The sequence below is a fragment of the Paramisgurnus dabryanus genome, chromosome 11 (genome assembly GCF_030506205.2).
Source record: "Paramisgurnus dabryanus chromosome 11, PD_genome_1.1, whole genome shotgun sequence".
NCBI classification, from domain to species: domain Eukaryota; kingdom Metazoa; phylum Chordata; class Actinopteri; order Cypriniformes; family Cobitidae; genus Paramisgurnus; species Paramisgurnus dabryanus.
Genome location: NC_133347.1, coordinates 13,305,975 through 13,329,235, shown reverse-complemented (window position 1 = coordinate 13,329,235; position 23,261 = coordinate 13,305,975). Strand labels below are relative to the sequence as shown.

Below are 23,261 nucleotides of genomic sequence, written 5' to 3'. Positions count from 1 at the left end.
TTTATTATACTTTTGCTTCAAATCCATTTAATCCTGGCCACAGGTCATTCAGAAATACCGGTTTGTTGGCAGAATCCGTTAAACACAGCTTCCCTTTTTTAAGCAAAAAAAAAAGGGCACGAAATAAGAATTGGATGAATGATGGCACACGTGTGAGTTGGATTTCTGTTGTTGAGCTGCAAGAGCTTTTGCCTTGTTAAAGGAGATTTACTGAATATATTAGGGTATTGATCAAATTTTTAATTAAGAATTTTACCTTACTCTTACTCTGAAAGGACATTGAAGAGTGACGGGAGAGAGTGGGATTGGGAAACAACCATGGATTACATTCAAACTTGGGTCTCTTGGGAGTTCTTGGACCTAAATACAACATAAACAGCCACATGCATCAACACTTATACAAATAATAGCATTGCGTATAAATAATAGAGCATGCACTTCATTTCCAGGAAACTTGTCAGACGTACCAAGAGGGGTTTACATCTGAACTCTTAAAACATTGTGTAGAAGTGTGTTCATTGTTTGTTAATGTTAGCTAATGCATTAAATAATGTTATTAAATACAACCTATTGTAAAGTGTAAGCACATTTGCCTTACAGATTCATTTTAACATCTGTGCTCAGTTGTTATGCATTACAGTACAAAACGTCTTATTGGGATTTGAACCCATGTTCTTGACATCGCTATCCTTTTCCATTTGGGCAACAGAAAGAGCTGTTTAGTTAAAGAAAAAAGCAAGTTGTCTGTTATCCAAAGATCTTGCTGTGCACAGTAAGACTAAATTCAAATAAATTAACTATCTGCAAAGGTTTTCTAACAATGAGCAGTAATCAATAAATGGCAGTGGCACTCTCAAACATCATTTTCAAGATAGTTGTAGTAACATTTCATAAAGCAAGCAAAGTAAATGCAATGTAAAAGATACCCTATCGGTGCACAATAAAAACAATTTCATATGTTTTATCTGGAACATATTCCACACTATTTGGTAACACTTTACAATAAGGTTGTTTGTTAACATTTGTAAGTGCATTAACTAACATGAACAAACAATGAGCAATATAGTTTTCAGCATTTATTAATCGTTGTTAATGCTAGTGAACACCAATGCAGTTGTTCATGTTAGTTCGTTGTGCATTAATTAATGATAACACAACTTATAACTCTTTTCCCGCAAGCGTTTTTCTTTTTTAAAAGTTGCCAGCCAGCATTTTGTATGATTTTCACAAAAGTTTAATGCCTTCCAGAAAATGTTCTTCTTTAATTAATGAAAGAACATAATCCATGCTTTCAAACAAAAACCCTGTTTCTTACTTGTTTTTATCGCCTTTCAAATATGGGCAGGTTTCTCCAAAAATACAAAATTTTGAGCAAAAGCTGAGATAATTTCATTTTTGTGAAGGACTTTTGATAGAGATCAGATTCAGAGCGATCCCAAAACATACAGAGTTTGAAGTGGATGCCCTTAGGGAATACTTTCCGGTTTTATAAGTTGTGTAAGAGCGCCACCGCCGCATGAGCTAAATCTACTCGTTCAGCATTTTCTGGTAAATCTATTTCAGAGCCTCTGGGAAACAGTTTTGGGTGTTATTTTTGATTGGCTGTGTTAGAGGTTGGCAGTAGGAGGCTCTTTGTCACCTTCGTTCCCAAACATTTTTGCGTGTGGAAACTGCCCTTGTAGATTTTGTGTACATCTGTGCTTATGTGCATTTCTGTTGATGTACTGCTTAGCAGAGGGCAGTGATTAGCATCATCAGTGAGAGGTGTTTGTCATCTACAACAATTGAAAGCTGTGTGTGCGTGCGTGTGAGAGAGAGTGAGAGAAATGAGGGAGGATGAGGATAATATGCTAATGATATTGCTGTTACACATCCTGCGTGACTCATCACAGTGTGAGCCAGCATCTCGCAGTGTGGGCACACACGCACGCTCACAATCTCTTTAAAAGCCCGAGATATGATATATAACTGTATTCATTTCTATTCTGAAGGCACGCTGGGATGCTCTTGTTGGCAAAAACACAAAACCATAGTCATGCGAGTTGATCGCATATGTACATACTTATTGAAAAACGATGTCTAAACTCTAAAGCATGGCCTGAAATTATACAAATCATTTATAAATCGCAGCTCCTAGCTGGTGAAAACCATAGCAAGCATCTAATAGAAAACTCTGATGCATAATCATGAAAACACCCTCAAGTCATTACAGAAATGAGTGGAGCTGCTCTGAAAGTGTTGAGAATTACGGATATAAAGATTAGAAAACAGACGCAGCCTCATTCGAGCCACTGTTTGCAATATATTGCAACTACGTGGTACTTTATTGTAACCTGCAGGTTTATGGATTATACCTTATGCAAAGGCATCAGCGTTAACAAAAGGTTCTTGCGTTTGTCCGCCGTGAGCAACGTTCTGCTCAACACTTTGATTTGCTGAATTTCATGGTCATTCATTCTGTGTCATGTTGTTTTTCTAACCCTCACAGTTTCTTCAGCATGTCTGATGGAGAGGTACTTATGGTTAAGATGTGATGTATGACTTTATAAAGTCTAGTTTTATCACCCTACTAATTAAACAAATCTGTTTGTGTTTCTCAACAGCTTTTTACGTTATGTGTCTTTTGTGAAATACAATTAGGTCCTGATTTCTGTCCTATATCACATACTGTAGACTTTAATTCCCGCATTTAATTACACACATTTGTTTCTTCTCTTACAAGCCTTGAAATTAGGTAATAAGTTAGGTGCTAAATTTATGGCGCATACAGTAAATCGCTCCACACTGTTTATGTGCTGTGGACATAAATAATATCTGGTGTAGCTTGTTGAGGAGAGTTGTGATATTACTTTTTAAAGTGGTGTGCTTTTGCCTGCTGGATAATAAAATTGGCAGAACAATTTCCCCTAGACATTAAAAGATAGTTATATGAAAGTCATTGAGATTTGGGGAAGGGCTCAGTAGACTTAGACCAGGAACCAACCAAAAAACATCATAGCATCCTGGCCGTAAATTTTAAAAGAGCAAATCAACACAAAATTTTTGTTTAATGGGAAACTTAGTGATTTCTAACAACTAATGCATTTATTCTTGGTATTAAAGTTATTAAAAGGAAATGACATGCTGACACACTTTTACAACGCTATTTGCACATGTTGTTGTACACATTTGCCCTGATTATTTTTTGTGTAACCAAAAGTATACCAGAATCAAAGTTTTACCAATGCAAATAATGTATTTTTCTGCAAGGGACCACAACTATGAAGGGTGAAATGGCCTTTTCCTGGGCACTATTACGGAAGTCTTTATTAGAGTGCATCTCAAAGTCTGTGTAACGTGACATTAAATAAGTGATATTTACAGTTTTTCACACCACAGAAAAATGTGTTATTAACATAGACTATATAAAAGATGGATGTAGTGTCTGTGACATAGGTTTCTGAAGATTGTTTTTGAAGCTTAAAGTAGGTGGTGCCCGCCGTCGCCATCTTGGCTCCGCGTCACCGCACATCACTCGCGGATATCCGAAAATGGGTAAAAAGACTGGTTGCTGAAACCACGCTCGCCTAGCTCGATTTTAGTGCAGCAGTGGCTGTTCAACGTCACTCAAGTGGCCACGCCCTTAATTATGCAGAAATTTAAAGCTTAACTCTTTCCCTGCCATTGATGAGTTATCTCGTCAATCTGCAATACCGCTATTATCTCTTCCGCAACGTATAAAACCCGGAAGTATTGCCCTAGGGCAAACAGCTGGATGTCCGTGTATGTTTTAAGAATCGCTCTGCATCTGATCTCTATCAAAAGTCCTTCACAAAAATGGAATTATCTCAACAAATGTTGGTGTTTTTGATGAAACACATATTTGAGCGGTGATAAAAACAGAACACATTAAGGTAGGATGAAACAGATTTTTTGTTTGAAAGCAGAGGGTCTGTTCTTCTATCTCCATATATTGTATTTTTATATATTTAAAAAGGAGCATTTTCTGGAAGGCATTAAACTTGCTGGCGGGGAAAGAGTTAATATAATTTAAACGGATGAGTTACAAAAAACATTCACCCCCCTCACAGTTGTCATGAAGGGCAAAATGAGCTATATAGACCAAAAACACTTACTGTACCAGGTAGGGCTGGGTATCGATTCAGATGTTCCAGATCGATTCAATTTCGATTCACAAGCTATCAAATCGATTCGATTTCGATTCTCGATTCAATTTTCGATTCAAGTGGGTAATTAATAAAAGGAAATTAAAAGCCACAACACTGTCGTTGTCGTCTTGCTTGCGAATTCTAAAATGTTCCATACCTTTTACTTTTTATGTGAAGGTGGCATCAACGTCAATGAAGCACCTAAAACCACCATTTTAAGCACTGAATGAAAGAATGACAGGCTCCTTGGTAACATCGTGCAAGGCAAAAAAGAGGGAGACATCTAGTGAAGAATACTAGTAATTTGATTAATGTTAATCTTAAGACCAATTTTTGCAGGAAAAAATATGGAAAAAAAATCGATTCTGCTCTTTGAGAATCGATTCTGAATCGACAATGTTTAAAAAAAAAAACGATTAATCGAAAAATCGATTTTTTTTGCCCAGCCCTAGTACCAGGCTGTAAACATATTATTTTCTACTGTAAAGTTGGCCATTTTAACATGGAGGTACAGTATATGGGAATTTTCTCCCTTTTGGAGCCAGCCTCTAGCAGCCAGTCGATGAATTGCAGTTTAAATCACTTCCATATTGGCTTCATCAGAGAGATCGGAAGGTTGCCTCTCAGTTATTAACCACCTAGACAGATTTGAATGATAAAAACCACCAAGTTAACAAAAAAGTTATGAAAATTTTAAAGGGATATTCCACTTTTTTGAAAATAGGCTCATTTTCCATCTCCCTTAGAGTGAAACATTTTATTTGTAACGTTCTGGAATCCATTCAGAACGACACAGACAGATTTGAATGATAAAAACCACCAAGTAAATAAAAAAGTTATCCAAATTTTAAAGGGATACTCCACTTTTTTGAAAATAAGCTCATTTTATTTTTAACGTTCTGGAATCCATTCAGCTGATCTCTGGGTCTGGCGGTACCACTTTTAGCATAGCTTAGCACAATCCATCGAATCTGATTAGACCATGAGCTTCGCGCTCAAAAATAACCAAAGAGTTTTGATATTTTTCCTATTTAAAACTTGACTCTTCTGTAGTGACATCGTGTACTAAGATCAACAGAAAATTCAAAGTTGCGATTTTCTAGGCCAATATGGCTAGGAACTATATAGACAAGCAAAGGGAAATATATATATATATATATATATATATATATATATATATATATATATATATATATATATATTGTCGATCGACAAATATGACCGAAATATGCGTTGACAAATATGACTTACGGAAGACGCACCCGAAATCCTGGCCAGGGCGTGTCCGGGAAGAATGTCACGTATGGTCACCTTAATATATATATTAGGTCTGAAGCTCTTTTTCTTTTCTTGGAATCTTCCGTCAAGTGTTTTCGTGGCTTCTTCCCCGGCTCTGCCATTTGCAACAATCGTTAGCTGTGTTTTGTTTGCCTGCCTTTGTGTTGTTTGCCGTAACGTGATCCTGCTTCTCGCGATATCTGAGAGTTTGCGAAACCGAAGGACGGTGGGTCGGCAATTGGGGTATTCTTCCTACAGGTGGTAGGGGCGGGCGAGAGAGTCTTCATTCGTCCTGTAATGAGTCATTTAACCTTATACCGACTTACGAAGATGATTTATTAACATAAAAATGCTGCCTTGTGTCCCTTTAACTTTCAAACACCACTGCAACTTGAATAGAGGGTCCCTAGCTCGTGATTGAGCAGGAGAACTAGTTATTATTGTGTTAAAGCTGGGCCATGCTCCGTGGCTCCAGGCCCAGCCAAAAAAAATCTGAACTCAGAAATTGTGAAGAACTGTGAAACGGTTAAACTGCACAACTCAGTATTTAACAATTCACATAGTCTGTAAAGTGTTTCAGCCGTGCATTTCTAACATCTTTGTGTTAGAAGCAATTCTCTGTATTTAATTTACACCGACTTCTTTTTTTAAAAGAGCAATGGTATTTATATCTTTTGTGTGTAATTGTAAATTTAATTCGTGGTGCACACTGAAGGTTAAACCGTGATTGTCTTCTTGTTCTTTAGGCAATCACGCATCTTATTAATTGTGTCGCTGTTCATACTGGAAATAATTTCCTGGTTTCCTCCAGGCGTAAGTCATTGGTCAATAAATCACAATACGTATTGCAAGTTATATGAACTCATTAAATGCCTATTATGTGGGTTGAGCCGTGATGCAGATTCAAATTGATAGAAGAAAGTTTGTCTTTGTTCTGTCCCTTACCCTTGAGTTCTACTTTTGTGTCGTCTCACAAAAGTCACCGGCTCAGTCAAACCCTTATATTATTTTCATAGAATTGAAAACTTGCTGACCAAAGATCTCTTTTGTGTCAGTTATGTAAATCGCTCCCGTCAGCACTATGAGTTTAGTTCGGTAAAGTTTGCTGCCGCAGTAATGTAATTGATTATCGATTAGAAAAACTGAAAGGTCCGACTAGCACCAGCTTGACATGATGTTTGTGTCTATGAGATTTGACATTTACTTTGAATTTTTTATATTAACTATTTGCACTAGTATTTATTTAGTGGATGCATTTTATTAATACAGTACGCAAGTATTTGTTGATGATTTTACGCAGATTTTAAATCAGTTCTGTAAACTCTTCATTGACAAACAAAGCAGTTTCTTTTGTAATAAACAACCAACTTGGATATAAATACAAATGTTGAATCCTCTAAACCTGCAGTTAAGTTTGTGTCTTTATGTGCCCCTGAAATAAGCGACACCCTCTATTCATTTCAGCTGCTGGCTACAAAGAAATAACCTTCAAAAACCAATTTTATTTTTCATAAAAAAGCCCTCTTCAATTCTTTTCGTCTGAATGGGATGATGACCCCCACCCCTCCAGAGCTTGTCTGCGCTTGCTGCCATTATTCCTGTATTTTGGTTTAAATGACCTTCCCAATTGCTCGCCTGAACCAGACTGTTCAGCACATTGGCATTTCTATAAAATCAATTTGCCAGCCAGCGTTATTTTTTCATTTTTTATAGCTTTTGTTAGAGGTATTGTTAGGGTATTGTCTGTATTGGTGACAGTTAATCGTCAACATTGTCAAAGTGAAATTGCTGCTCGCAAAAGTCTGTCTTTATTTGAACTGCATTTGCCACAGCGTTTGTTTAAAAAAAAGTGACAGTATCCAGACAGGGGTGAAATAAGAGAAGACTCTGTTGTCATTTCATGGCATAACATTGTGATCCCAAACAAGCACGAGTTAAATAAGCGATGCTCTTTTAGAAGGAATTGAAGTCTTTTATGAAGGTTCAAACAGGACTGTTTCTATTTTTAAGCTCTCTGTTCTGATTCCACCGTCAAAAAACATCAAAGGCTTGTTGGTTTGAGGCTGATTTCGCTGCTTGTGATGCCAATGGGAGCACATCTATTCCCTGCAAACTAAAATCCAAATAAGAAATAAATACAGAACTCGTGGAGCAAAGGGACTTAGCCAGCTCTTTCAAACTTGATCCTCCAAACAGAAATGCATGAGTTCGAGACAGCCGCACAAATAGATGCAAAATAAAAACAACCATTATAACTTTTCATTATTTCTGTGACAGTCTTGGTTTGTTTGCTGGAATAAACTTTTTCCAGCTTCATATAAGCCTTGTGCATTTGTTCACTTCTCTCTGATATACCTTTATCCCTGTCGCCGTAGCAGCGGCCTCATCTGTCAGAGGGCCTGTTTTTGCACCCGCCAGGCCAGACGATGCGTGACCCCTAGAGTCAAGATATTTCACAGATGAGAAACAGAGGCCGTTGATAGAGGATGAGCGTTGTCATTACTGTGAGATACAAGGCACTGTGTTCATCACTTCGAAAAGATCCTTTTCTCTCTCTCTCTCTCTTTCTCTCTTTTGCTCGCTTTCTCTGCTCCATGATGCTGGAAATGGGGTATGATTTAACTTCAGGCCATTTCATTGTTCCCTTTAAGCTTCTTAGCTCTAAAATATTCATATTTTGGGCACAGGAAGTGAAATCTGTGACAGCACAGAGAGCAGATGAGAAGGAGAGCGTGAGGAAAACAGAGGAGTTTGAAATAGAAATAAGATGTTTTTGTAGCCGATATGTAAAGATAAGACAGGCTTGTTTTCCACACTTATCTCTTTCCTTTTATCATTCCCATCTATTTCTGTGCTTTCTATCCATCTGTCACTTCGAATGCATTAAATACTTTATACTTGGCTTTAAGTGAAGAGAGTTGTTGGATTAAATGTCAAAGCTTATTGTGCTAATTACACATCATTATAATGGTAAAATGTTACAGTGAGCTGGTGTACATGCTGCTTTTGACACATGTTGTGTCATTCTCTAAAACATTGGCAAGTGATAAGGCAGTGATGCACACACACACGCACAAATAAGTCGCCAAAGGGCTCTTTCCGACTGTGTGTCGGCGGTGAGGTAAAAAGGGCGCTGGCAGTGGACCAAACCAAGGGAGGGGGGAATTAAAATGTTTAAAACTTTTTCTGTTGTTGCTCCATTTGCATTTGTATTGTTTTACTTCTTACACACTATTTTAAGTTTTATAAATCATTAAATTATTTTCAATACACCTATTTTAATGATATTTTAGGGGGGCAACCCTCAGATGAGGGGGTCCTAACCCCCCGACCCCCCCCCCCCCCGCGCGATTTCTGGCTATGGTCTAATCGTATAATTTATTGCCTGTGGTTATACTTTTTTCCCTAACACCAGTCAGGAGCAGTGCTTCTAATTATGTTGTAAGCTGAAAAATGCAATGACAATAAAGGCGTTCAATACTTCAATAACCAGAAAACCTAAAACAACATCACAGTTTGGTTAGTAGTGCTGTGTTCAAAATATCGATACGACGATACATCGTCATGGATGCCTGACTATGCGCACATCGATACAGCATCTTCCGTATCGATTCAGATGTACTTTTGAAAGTAACGTGACGAATTGCTGTTGATCCGTGATTGATATGGAAAGGACGCATGTGTCCCGCGGAGTACGTAGAGTTAAAGGTGGCGGGGTATACTTTCACTTTGCGTGTCTGTCTCGCTGGCGCACGTGTCTGCATAGTGAGCCGCGTACTCGCGCTCTCTCGCGCGCACGCATTAAAGTCAATGAGTTCAGTATGAAAGCGCAGATATCTTAGCCTATACTACTGCAAAGGGCTTCATTAGCCATGCTCTTATAAAACAGTACTAACGCATTTGAGAAGAAACACGACAAAGATTTGCATGTGAAAAGTGTATGTCTAGAGAAGAGATACAGAGCTACTTCAAACTATAACTGTCACATTAATAATCTGATTTCTATTAAATAGTATTAAGTCTGACTGCATGCTTATAGATATATTCATAGATGTAGAATAATGAGAGACAAGAGTAAGGCACCATCTTTGTAAAACTGCTTTTAAAAAAAACATAAGTTAAGTACTAACTCTGGGATTTTAAATATTTCTAATAGGTAATAAATGAATGGCAAAAACACAACTGTTACAACACTGCTTATTCAATGTACAATAAACAAATAATAATAATAATAATAATAATGTTACTAAATTCTGAACAAAAATGTAATTCAAAATAGTCTTGTATCGTGATGCGCATCGTATCGGGACCCTTGTATCGGGATACGTATCGTATCGGGGAATTGTTGGCGATACACAGCCCTATTGGTTAGTGTCTCAGCATCTTAGTAATTTTGGTTTTCGGTGCAAAATAATTTATTTAACATTCTAATTTAAATGTAATTTCTTCTTTGTAATTTATAGTGTTCTCAATATATCAAAATATATGGTTTAAACCTTAGACCTACTGTATGAGCGAAATGGTGATGGATTCCACAAGATCTTCTGACCTGAAAAATATCATCTGTGTGCCATTACAATAAATCCTACATTAATGTGCTATCTGTCTGTAGTGTCTTTGCAGCTGTTTTAGCGATCATGTACTCAAATGCAACATTGGCCCGTGTCACCTGAGGGTTTTGTATTACAGGTATTTGCTGACAACAGGCACATCACTTTGTGATTTAATTGCTTAATTATCTCCCTCGACTGAAACCGCTTTTGTTCATGAAAACAGGCATGAAATAAATAATTGCTGAATACACAGTCTCTACGGAGCACTGTGTCCTCTACGCAACGCATTGGTTTTTTATGCCTGTTACACGACAATGTTTCAAAATACTCTCCAGTTAATTGGTCCTCAGAAACAGAGTTTTTCATGTCACCCACAAGTGATTTGACACCAAAATGAAGGTTATAGAAAGCATAGAAAATGAATGTGTCTCACAGGGCCATTACCATAGCTGTTATAATGGGGGGGGGGGCAAAAGGTGGTCTTGTAGCTCAACTGGTGGAACATTGCATTAGGAATGCAAAGGTTATGGATTCGATCCCCCCTGAGGGCACACACTGATAAAAAAATGTATATCATGGATCCACTGTAAGTCATTCTGGATAAAAGCATCTGCCAAATACATAAATATGGATGTAAATGGGCAATATTTGTGATTCTGTAGAAGGTAAGGCGTTACATTAAAGCCTTATAGCTTTACATTCCTCCACAAATTAATGTCTTACAGGACATTATTTATTCATACAGAGTTATTCAGTAAAGACTCAAAGGCACTGAAATAATATACCCCACTAGTTATCAACCAGTACTCGTGCACATTCACAACACACCAAGAACCCATCGCGTTTATAAAAATGCACACTTCTGACCTATTAAGCCGAACTCGACACAAAACTGCATTAGGTCCACTTATAGAAAGGATTTAGAGGTGCTCTCATAGCGACTGCCGTAGTGGATGATGATTCACGGTGTAAAGCGGGATACACGCGGGCCGCCTCTTCTGGTCCTGCATATAAAACATGCCGCACAATTGATATGCTAATTGGAGGAGCGGTGAGTGGGAGGCCTGAGCAGATAGATTCGACTCTCACCCTGAGGACAAGCAGGAGAGAAGAGCTGTTAGTCTCATACTTTCTTTTACAGATCCTCTATAATGTTGCAATTAATAACATCTGACTGCTCCTGCCACATCGTCTCGGAACCGATGCATCTTCCAAACGCCAGGTGTCTGCTGGTAGCCCTCAGAAAATGGCAGCGGGCTGGCGTTTAATTGATGAGTTATTGTAAACATGTCTGGACACTGACTAACCGAGACAGCTGCTGGCTAAGAGGTAGACTCTGAGTTACACCCCCAATATTTAGGATCCGCAAAAACTTTCTTGAGGTTGGGGTAATGGATGGCCATGATGTTTTGATATGTGATGGGAAGGGATAGCGTTTTACTGTCTGGAGACCCTGACAACTTGTGCTAAAGCAATTTTTTTTAAGGATTTAAAGCAGGGGTTCTCAACCTCTTGCAACTTATGGCCCACCAATGATTGTTTAAAAACAGGAGGACCACCTTTCCAAATACAATAATATGACCTCAGAATAACAGAAAATTGAAAATGTAAAAAGGCATTAAAAAAACTAAACATTTTTTTACATGAATTTCGTGTCACTATGAAGACATTAACAGTCTAGATATGCCATTGCTTCCAATGGGAAACTACGGACATCCGTTCCGGAAAAAAATTATTTAAAATTTACCGTTTAAGAAGTTACATCTACTTTTACTTTGCAGTATAATTTTTGCAGAATTGGGCATGCCTGAATTTAAAAGGGTTATCTGCCCACATACCTTGGAGTAAATGTATCAAATTGTCTAGAAAACTTTGTGCCCAAGAACCTCTTTTACACATTTTTGAAGACGCAGTTTTGGACCCGCCAGCGGGTCCGCAGAGTTTAAGGGTTAAAGTGAAAATCTAAAATGATTTCTACTTGTAATGACATCTTTATTCAACACATAAGGGCGATTCTCACGAAATCCAGATTTATTAGGTGTCATGCAATGGAAATTTTTGCACATAAGGTCTGAACTTACAATAACATTATTTTTAGATAATTTAAAAAAATATTTCCTATAGAATTATTTAATTTTTTTAGATTATCATTATCAAAAATGATCATTACCGCAACATGAATATTACATTATATATTTGCATTTACAAACTCATGTTTCGGTAATGAGAACTAAAAAGTTGTCTAGGTACTATGACAAACAAAATTTCAACTTTTATCTGGAGAGAAAAAATAAGAACTGCTTACCTGGTAGCCATCTTGAGTGTTACAGTCAATATATCCCTTCCAACATTTTTTTTTTTTGTTGAAAATGTTAGTTCCTTATGGGCTTAAACAATGATTGAATATTGTTGCGGAGAATGAGAAAATTGGTCTTGAACACATTTATATTCCGTATTATTGTCTCTACATTTACCAATGATCACCACATACCACATGTTTCTTTACTGTAAATGTTTATAGTATAACATTATCAAAAATTATCATTACCGCAACATGAATATTACATTATATATATGCATTTACAAACTCATGTTTCGGTAATGAGAACTAAAAAGTTGTTAAGGTACTATGACAAACCAAATTTCAACTTTTATCTGAAGAGAAAAAGTAAAAACTGCTTACCTGGTAGCCGTCTTGAGTGTTACAGCCAATTATGTGCCTTCCAACATTTTTTTCTTTGAAAATGTTAGTTCCTTGAGGGCCTAAACAATGATTGAAAATTGTTGCGGAGGATGAGAAAATTGGTCTTGGATACATTTTTATTCCTTATTATTGTCTCTACATTTATCAATGATCACCAAATACCACGTTTCTTTACTGTAAATGTTTATAGTATAACATGCACTGAAGCTTTTTATTTTTTAGATTTTTTAATTATAAATATTTTCATGTCAAAGAACCCAAATCCAGTCATGGACACGTTGCGGCAATGAAAATTTTCCCCTTAAATGTGGAAAAAACAACAAAATTGTTTTTTCTATGATGTCATTTAAAATCATGTCCAAAATAGTACATGAAGAGATGTTTGTAACTGTATGCCTCTTATTTTGATAATCTTACTTTGCATTTACTTTTTTTTATCAAAATGTTTCATGACACCTCATAAGTCTAATTTCGTGAGAATCACCCATAAGCCAAATAACTGAAAGTACCCTGCATGTCAAAAAATGGTGCTGAAGGGGAACCCTGAGTGTCAAAGTTTGCACATCAAAAAGTGATGCTAAATGAGATACCATGTACATAATAAGGGTACGCCTTTATCTAAAAAGATATATCCGCCAATAGCTTCAGTGCAGCTAGTTGATTTTTTTAGTAGCTTGTAGAGCAGCTTGGTTTAGAGTTACTTAAAATTACTTTATAAAAGTGTAACTTTAGTAGTTAAACTACTTTACCTTCCCCAGTTTCAAATGACTCATTGGGTAACTTACAGTTTTAGAATAAAAATACAACACTAAACAGCACCTAGAATCTGATGTTTAAAATGCAGTTATGTGAAATGGGATTTTGGACCAGCGAGATCCTACTGCAGGCAGAGATATATCCAGCACAACGTGACAAAAATAGATTGCAAGCTGCCAACAGAATGGCTTAGTGCACATCGCTTTATCGCATTCTGCCTGATTGGTGCACATCGCTGCATTGAATAAGCAGTTAAAATAGTGCAAATAAATAAAATCCCAACACGTCTATCGAGACTTTCTTGGGTTTCCAGTATACCACTTTAGTAAATCAGTCCGTTCCGTTCTCTGTATTTTTTTCCTCCGAGTGCTACGCTTTCCACTTACCAGAGAAATGCCATTCAGATTCAATCCGAAGAGAGGAAGGATCAATAGAGCTTACATGCCCCTCTCACTTTCTCCTCACAAAGGAGTCAGAACTGTATGGCTTTCAGACACAATCCACATGTTCCCTTCCCATATCTCCACTGAGGATTAAACGTTAACAAGGCCTGCCAAACACAGCACTCCCTCTGGCAGAGCACACATGCAATTCTTCTCACGTGTACCAATACATGTTCCTGTTATACTGTGGGAATGTCATGATCAGAAAAGATTTTTAATTCCCATCACGTGTGTATGTGTGTGATCAGAACAGGGGTGCAGAGGGTCGCTCGGTTGTGGTGCAGGAGCGCAGGCTGCTTGTTGGGGTCCATAATGGCTGGGGTTGGGTGGAGAAGCCCCAGGTGTTGGTGCTTGAGCGTGAGGCCGTGGGGAGCAGAGCTGCTGGGGCCCGTGGAGCCGGCGCAGGTGACAGCATCAGACAGACCTCCATGGAAAAAATCAAGTGAGTGCTTCGTTCATCTGCCTCAAAAAAAAAACAAACAAACTGAGGAATGTTGTTGTACTGCTATTTACTGTCAGATTTCTAACAATCCTGATATTTAGCTCTATCATTGTGTGTACGCCGTTAAAGCAATAGTTCACCCAAAAAAGAAAAATTAATAAAGCGCAATAAAAATGGCTTTTTAGATCTCAGATCTTATCTGTACATGTGCATTTTCAAGCTTGCTAGGCAACATTAGCTGTTTCCATCCAAGGTTGCCTGTTAAACGTATTGCATAAAACATTTGCGAATAAAACAGCGTTTCCATCCAGTGAGTAAAAGAGAACAAAAGCATCACTTCCTACAAATCTGGCTCTTAATATCAGTAAGAAAAGCAGGTGAAGCCACTGTATACTATCTTTTTTTTGTATATAATAAATGATTTGCACTTCATGCTTTCGAAGGTAAATTCCTCATGTTTGAGAATGCAGTCAAGAAAGACAGTTTTTGGAGAAAGATTTAGATGACAGACATTTCCTATTCATTTTAACTCTTTCCCCACCATTGAGTTTTTTAGGCAATCCATATTTCCACTATTATCCACCAGGAGGCACTCTTACTAAAACCTGAAAGCAACCCCTTAGGGCAAACAGGAAGAGCTCTGTATATGTTTTGATCATCGCTCTGAATCTGATCTCTATGAAAAGTCCTGGAAAAATGGATTTATCTCAGCTTTTGCTCAAAAATGTGTATGTTTAAAGAAACCTACCTACATTTGAGAGGTGATAAAAAGAGATCAAATGAAAGTAGGATAAAACAGGGTTTTTTTTAAAAGCAGAGGGTCTGTTCTTTCAAATTTCAAGAAGATCATTTTCTGGAAAGCATTCAACTTTTGTGAAAATCATAAAAAATGCTGGCGGGGAAAGAGTTAAGATGTCCTAAACAGCGTTTCATATGCCGTGCTATAAGATCGCCCCACTGGTTAGTTATGCTATCCATCAAGCACAACATTTGTTAATGCAAAACTAGGGATTTATTTGGTTAAAGTGTATCTATTATTGATTTCTTATCCCATAAGAGATTTTTCCGACTCAGTTGAGCACATTTTTGGAATTAATCTTGGCATTTTTTTATGCAATATCCCAAATTTGCATAGAAATATGTTGACGGAAACATAACTTATGACACGAACACTGTTTGATTACAAGTTTGAATAAAAACATGCACAGATGAACACTAGTCAAAGGTCAAGATTTTTATTTTCTTACATATCAAATGTGACACTGGACCACAAAACTCACTTGGGTATATTTGTAAAGACAGCCAAAAATACATTGTATGGGTCAAAACCATTTTTCTGCCAAAAATCTATGTATATTATGTAAAGATAATGTTTCATGAAGATATTTTGTACATTTCATACAGTAAATATATAAAACTTTATTTTTGTGAGTGGATGCAGCAAAATCTTGAACAAAATTACACTGTAAGCAATTGCTGTAAATTAACAGCCAATTTTCAACAGTAAAACACTGTTTTCATGTTAAACAGTTTAGTACTGTAGTTAGCAATGCATTGTGGGCTGATTAAATTGGAGCAACAAGACAGAGGCCCTCAACAGTAAGTTGATGTTTTAAATTACAGGACAATACAGTATTTTCTCGAAAATGCGTGTTGACTGGGGAATTTGGAGCACGGTCAGAAGCTAAGCAATGTTAGTCTTATAAATTGAAGCTAGCCTATTACTTTTGGTCAATTTTCTTTAAAAAATACAGATATAATTTGCCATTAACTCCTGGATGGAATTTCGGGAACCATTATTTGGATAGGAGATTTTCCAGAAGAGGACGTACAATTTAGATGACGTGCTGCACATCGTCAAGTGTTCTTCATCAAATTGATCGGGTCTTGCATCTACAAATGAAACGGTAATTCAAATCTTATTCATATTGCCAAGAATGCTTGATATCAACTGATAGAAGCTTATCTTATAGGGATTTAAACGTGTCATCTAACAGTGAGGCTTAGATTTGAATAGCCATTAACAATATTACTTTTACTTCTGAATTTGAGAAACAACACTTATTAAAGAATTTATTTCAACCAAACCATAGGATTATATGAACATCGACTAACCGAGATGGTTTTTTTGAGTTTTATTTTGTTTGTGTTGACTTTATTGAAAAGTGTTTTACAAACAGTTAACAAGAAAATAAAGCTAATTGTAGCTCGGTTAAAGTTGAACTTTGCATTTTTCTTTTTAAACGCCAAATTGGTGTAAAATATTGTCTTTCTGGACTCTTTGTGAATGCAATGTGTGTACTAATTTGTGAGAGAACTACTACATATGTAAAAAGAGAGGTGTAAATTATTTTGTGGTTTAAAGGATGCTGCATGTAAATTGTTACCCTTTAAATTTTGGATGTCAAATATATTTAGAAGTTTGATTGTAGGTACTTCAGAAGCCTACCTCGTTCACCTCTTGGTTACATTCCACCGAGTGTTTACTAGTTATTGTCCTTTTTATAAATGTTCATCTTAAAAATCTTATTATGGTAAGGATAATGTATTTGTTCCCTTCAGGTATCTGCCACTGCAGTTGATGTTGAGACAACTCTCAGTCTTCCTGCAAGTCCTCGCCTGATACCTGGTAATATACATTTAATTTAGATTCATTGATAGAAGCATTGCATATCTTATCGGCCATTCATCTTGAGTTTACAAATGTTTAAACAAAGTAACAAGTATTTCCATGTTGTTAAGTTTCAAGTGCTACAAGGCAAGTCACAATTAAAGGTTGGATGATCACCTTTAAGGGCTGTGTAATCTCTGAGGGCATCACACCAACATTTGCAATTGGACTTGCTGCTATGTTTGCAACCTACAACATTTTAAGCCTTCAGTATCAAGATGAGACAGCCTGCCCTGTGGAATTCAAAATTAATGTGTTTGTATGTTATGCATAAAATGGAATTAGTACTGTACATTTCAAGCCTCAACACTTACACACCTACACATACACACACACACACGCACGCACGCACGCATGCACGCACGCACGCACGCACACACACACACACACACACACACACACACACACAGGGTATAGACTTTTTTATAACTCCATTTGATGTCATTAAATCCACTCAATTTGTGCAATGAAGAAGACAAAAAACAATTAATTGCTTTTGATTTCAGGCGCTTCATTGATATAAATCCAGAGAGAGGGACAAATGCCAAAATCATCAAGCAAGGTTGTCTCTAAGAAGAAAGGTGTGATGGTCCAGAAGTCGTCTTCTGCAGTCATGTGGCCATGCTACTGAAGAATCTCCTTGACTTTTTAATGGAACTTCATATAGATCTGTGAGTATATACGGTAATATTTTTCTCATTGTTTTGACAGTCTGGTATAGACCCTTTTACAGCTCACGTGATCAAATAGCCTGCGCGCGCATTTGGGCAACGGAAGTGGTGTTATTCCCCATTGGTTCTAACGTGGTAGCAACTCAGAAAGTTTATTAAAACGGTTTCTCAACATCAAAATGTCCCGTTGTTGCGTTTGGTTGCACTAATATAATATACTAATATACGTATATATGTATCTGGCAACTTTATTTTTGGCCATCTGCTAACGTCTTTTATCCACTCCACTATAGTACACGGATCTGGTAGCTGTGTTGAAAATGTTGATAAAGTCAATTTTTTTAAAATAACTTACTGTTTGTGTTGCTTCACTGTTGATTCTTACGATACTTCCGTTGCCTAAATGCGCGCGCATACGCTGCCACGTCATCATTGTGTACAAACAGTAAAAGGGTCTATTGCCACAATTAGCCACAAGAGTACTGGTATTTTTTACTTCATAAGCATTAGCTTGGAGTTTATACTTTACATTCGTGATTGTTTAGTTTATTTATGAGTATAATTGTTTTTTGTTCTTTGACAGTGGCAGCACTGGAATAATGCTGCAGAGAGGAACAGCGGCTATCAAAGTGATGATCGTCTCTTCTGGATCCACAAGAACTAAGATGTAAAAACACAAACCTACCTCACAGGACAATTTTAAGAGGTAACCTGCAAGTCTAGCTTGCAGTGGCAGCGGTGCCTACCCTACGGTTTCATCCTAAATGTTTTTATGCATATTATTGATACATCCTGACAAAATGTTCTACTGTACTATAATAGTTTCAAAATGGCCTTAGGTATGTTTTCAAACTTATGTCTTAAATAAAAAAGTAAACTATAGGTTATGCCCTTCACATTTGGTAAGGATTAGGGGCAGTCTTTGACGAGCAATTTAAGAATGTTAAGTTTATTGCCATAGTCTAAAGCAAGACACTACTGTTTCTGTTTACTTCTAGAAAGCTCTTTTCAGCATTGTCCAACTGGATTTATTTTCTTTACTTTTTTTGTAGTCATGTTGACATAGACATTGTTCTTTGAAATAAAGGTGTTTGATTTGGAAGTTTTTGTTGCTTATTTTGCATAATATTCACAATAATGCATATCTTAAGCAACTGTCTTTAGCCCTGGGAATTCATTGGCAAGTTCATTGGGAGATATTTATTTTAAATATCAATGAAGAATTTTTAGAAACTGCTAAATTGATGTTATTTCTAATACAGTAAAAAATGCTGCATATTTCTGTGATTATTTGGAAATTACAATAATATTGTTTAGGTTGTTCCTTTAACCTAAACAATATTATTTTAGTTTCCAAATAAATCACAGAAATATGCATTTATTTTTTTACTGTATTAGACGGTGAAATCATTTAAGAGTGTGACTACAGAAGTATTCTGTATTTCTGGTTTACAGACTACTACCGTAAAGTAATTTTACGTATGAATACTGTAAAAATAACGGTATACTGCTGGCGTCTCTGCTGCCAGCTCTTTACTGTTAATTATATAAATACAGAAAAATACAGTTTTTCTGGTTTACAGACTACTACCGTAAAGTCATTTTACGTATAAATACCGTAAAAATAACAGTATACTGCTGGCGTCTCTGCTGCCAGCTCTTTACTGTTATTTTACAGGGAAATTTTTTACAGTGTAGACAGAAACTTGCCTAAAAAGCTGCTCAACATTTTTGTCGTTTTATGGGAGAATGAAAGAAAAAATCATATAGATTGGGAATTAAGTATTTAGACAAAAAAAATTGATTTCTCGTGTGAACTGCTCCTTTAATATGAATACTCCACTGTCAGAAAGTTTCAGAATCCTACACTGTAAAATATGCCTGTTGCACTTAAATTTTTAAGTTAAATCAGCTTAAATTTACAACTAATTTAAACTTTCTTGACTAGCCTGCAGTTGCTATAAATAATAAAAGATAAAGTTGAATCAGCTTATCAAGTTATAATCAAGTTATTTCAAATGTATTTTTTTATTTTATAGAACTCCTTACTAGTTGAAATAAATTGTAATTTCAAATGAATTAAACGTAATAATTTTATTACAACAAGGAATTTTACAGTATGCCATGTTTAACCTAATGCCCCGCCTGTCTTGTTCCCCACATTGTTTCTTCTCCCTGGTGCTTAACCGTGTCCTCATCTCCTTCCTTTTCATCATCTCCATCTCTTATTTAACACGGTCTTTATCAAATATGGATTCTGCGTGATTTACACGTCTTTTCTCCGGAGATTCTTTTGCAGAAAGTATTTTAAGATCAGTTCTAATTTTTAAACCAAGGCCTCTTGAGTTTTTACTCTTGTGTTTAATTAAAACAGTAATTCTAGCAGGACAACAAGTCATTTACAGAATGACTTTGTTATGTGCATCTAGGGTCTAAGGAATGTCTCTTTGTTGTTGCATCCTATTTATAGCAGTACAAAAATTAAGAAAATGAAGGTTTGATCACCGATGTCCGCTTCACTTCGTCTCCTACGTAAATTGATTCACATCACCACTGCCATGTGAGAACTCTGAGAACTAGTCACAAGCACTGTTATGCACTGCGAGAGAACGAGGCCTATAATTACCCAATGAGAGAAATTAGGTGTCTATGAGAGTGGAGCATCACACTCTGCCCTTTACAAGAGAGAGAGAGAGAGAGAGAGAGAAATTGGGTGTAATTATAGAGACGTTAGCACTAAAACTTCTACTTCACATGCCCAACCCGACACTGTCGCGATGACGGCATCGAGCGCGAGTGTGATTGTGTGAAAACTCGTGGATAATGATGCAAATGATCTGACACGGGTCTGCAAAAGTGTGTTTGACAGAAATCCTGTGTTTGGAATGTTAACACCTTCGTTTTTAGCGTGTAGTAACACTGTTTAAAGCTAACTTTTTTGACTCATTTTGTCAGTTTAACAACTTTCTTCTTCTTAATTTTTTTTTAGAAAATTAGATGTTTTAAATATGCGAACTATAAACGTCTTTTATTGTGAGCTTGTTGTATAGAAAAGGAGATGTTTATATTTGTTTGAATTTTTTTATCGCAAAAGGGTCTTTTAAAGATCAGACTGTAAAAGCTACAGTATATACGTGATGAGTGCATAATCTTGTTGAATTTAGAACATGAAATGTAAATGCATAATTTGGTATATTGGAACAATAACCACTGGATTCAAAAGTTGCACATACTTTTAAAGAGCCCATGGCATGAAAATTTGACTTTTTCATGTTTAAGTGCTATTATTGGGTTCCCAGTGCTTCTTTCAACCTAGAAAATGTGAAAAAGATCAACCCAGTAACTTAGTTTTGGTAAACTATTCTCTGCAAGCACGTGAAAAATTAGGTCATTGAAATTTGGCTCTCCTTATGATGTCATAAGGAGCTCTTATTATAATAATACCACCCCTTAATCTGCACTATCCAACCACGGCACAGCCATTTAGTGCAGAGAAAGAGAGAGAGAGAAAATTATTCACAGCACTATTAAGTTTCAATTGCAACAAACCACCATCATTGCGATCAGTGTTTGAATTTCATCAGCTCATTTGCATTTTAAAGGACACACCCAAAACGGCATTTTTTTTTCTCACACCTACAAAGTGTCAATTATGGCATGTTATATTAAATTATCTAGATGATATTTTGAGCTAAAACTTAATATATGTGGTCTGGGGACCAAAGATTTATTTGACATCTTAAAAAATTATTGTGACATGGCCCCTTTAAGGCAAGACCAATAACAAAACATTTTAGCAGTCCTGCTAAGTTTCCACAGATGTAGAGTTCTTTTTTGTATGGTGCTATACAAGTTTACAAACTTCATTCATCAAGTTAATGTGGCATCATTATCCACTGGTTTTCAAGCAAACATGAACTGTCCCTTAAAGTTCTACAACGATTTTTAGCGTCAAACCAGGTGTCTGAGTCAAGAAACGTGTTTGCATCTAGTTGACGTTTGTGAGATAGACACTAAGCGTTCCAAATCTCATAAAACTGTTAACTGGGATGCCAGTTAATGAATGTCATAAGTCTTTCTGGGTCTGTGTGGGTGTGTAGGACCATTACACAACCTTCCATGCTGAGCTTAATGTATTAAGTTGTTGTCTCTGATGTTTGACTGATCTCGCACTCTTTTCTCCCTCCTGCAGTGATAGACTGTCTCTTCGTGGCAGTGTGGCACTGAAAATGATGAGGCATTCTGCTTTCAGCATCGTCTTCCAGCTCCAATATGTTTTCTCTTGTCCAATGGCTGGAGACGGGCAGGTGAGACAAAATCATCTTTCAAAACCTTTCACTCAGGTGACCGCGGATGGAATATATCCCCTTTTAATTGTGCTCCCAGTGATTTTTATTTCAATCTATGCACACATCTTTTAGAATTGAGCTTGTTATGACACAATTGTTACCCTGGCTGTGAAAACCCATCTGAAGTCATTTCTTGTGAAATAGTGTTTTGTTAAAAAAAATCATCCTAGAGTACATAATGTAAAGAACAGTCTGTGAAAATATAACCTTGATATCTTTAATATTGACTGAGTAAGTTCATGCCAAAGTTTGAGATCAATGTGAAGTCAATGACTGAAATTAAACTTTGATGCTCCAAATCTCACAATTATATTATCAGACTTTTGCTTGGGTCACAATTTTGAGGGCTGTTTACAATCAGCATATTTATGTGCAGTCTGCAGGCACGCATCACTAAAGCAGCTGTGTGGGAAGCAAACGTGTGGGAAGAAAATGACTTTGATTGACCAGCATACTTTGAAATATAGCATATAGTTTGAGAATCCTGCCCATCACATTTGTTGTCACTGGGAATCTACCTTAGGCCTGGATCTCTGTTGAGGTGTTGAACACACATGTGATTCTATACCAGGGGTTCTCAAAGTCCAGACTCCGGTCCGGATCCGGACCCGGCGGGAGCTTGATCCGGACCCGCGTTCACTTCATATTACAAGTGCATTAATTTCTATGTGATTGATTAAATGTGTGCATTTGCTACTTTACAAATGCATATTAAACTTGTTAACCATTCGTTTAGTTTTTTTGTCTTTTTAGATTTAAGAGTATTTCTGGTCCGAAAATAAAACGAGTTATTCAAAAATGTCCTAACGCTGTAGCCATCACACCCAGATATTATGCACAGCTACTTCATGTACTACGGCTTTTGATCAGTAAGTCCTTATCTATCTGAAATCACTGTTGGTTTGAGCCGTTTAAAACATGCTTTTGAAAAAGCAACACTCGGCATACATAATCTTTATACATATTCTTTATTATCATGAAATAACTGAAAAGGTTTGAAGAACAGCAATATAAATATATCCTTAAGACATTTCCTGGAGCTGCGTGTGTCTTGTTCTTCGTCTGCAGCGCATATTACGGTTCTGCCCAAGAGCGCCCCCTGGCTTTTGGATGTAGCGGCAGTTCACCGTAATTCATTGAGAAGCAAAGCAAGCATCATCAGCCAATTTATAGGTGCACCCCTAATTTTGGTCAGTGTCTCTGCCTACCAAACCACAGTTTTTTTTGCCATGGTTTATGCATCTGA

The 23,261-nt window shown here is 36.8% G+C and overlaps 1 protein-coding gene and 1 long non-coding RNA gene across 4 annotated transcripts in view; both read left to right on the top strand.

Moving 5' to 3' along the window:
• Nucleotides 1-23,261, top strand: part of nphp4 (nephronophthisis 4) — a 385,328-nt gene that overhangs the window by 44,732 nt on the left and 317,335 nt on the right. For both annotated transcript variants that reach the window (XM_065246844.2, XM_065246843.2), the window contains exons 7-8: nt 14,131-14,324; nt 21,859-21,973. In XM_065246844.2, coding sequence (XP_065102916.1) covers nt 14,131-14,324; nt 21,859-21,973 — 309 coding nt within the window. The remainder of the gene's footprint in view (nt 1-14,130; nt 14,325-21,858; nt 21,974-23,261) is intronic.
• Nucleotides 15,789-18,390, top strand: LOC135729301 (uncharacterized). Of its 2 annotated transcripts, XR_010525648.2 has the most exons (5): nt 15,789-16,231; nt 16,887-16,953; nt 17,067-17,254; nt 17,502-17,666; nt 18,250-18,390. It is a non-coding gene; the product is annotated as an uncharacterized lncRNA (long non-coding RNA). The 2 variants fall into 2 exon arrangements; XR_010525647.2 differs by having other exon boundaries at nt 17,067-17,666.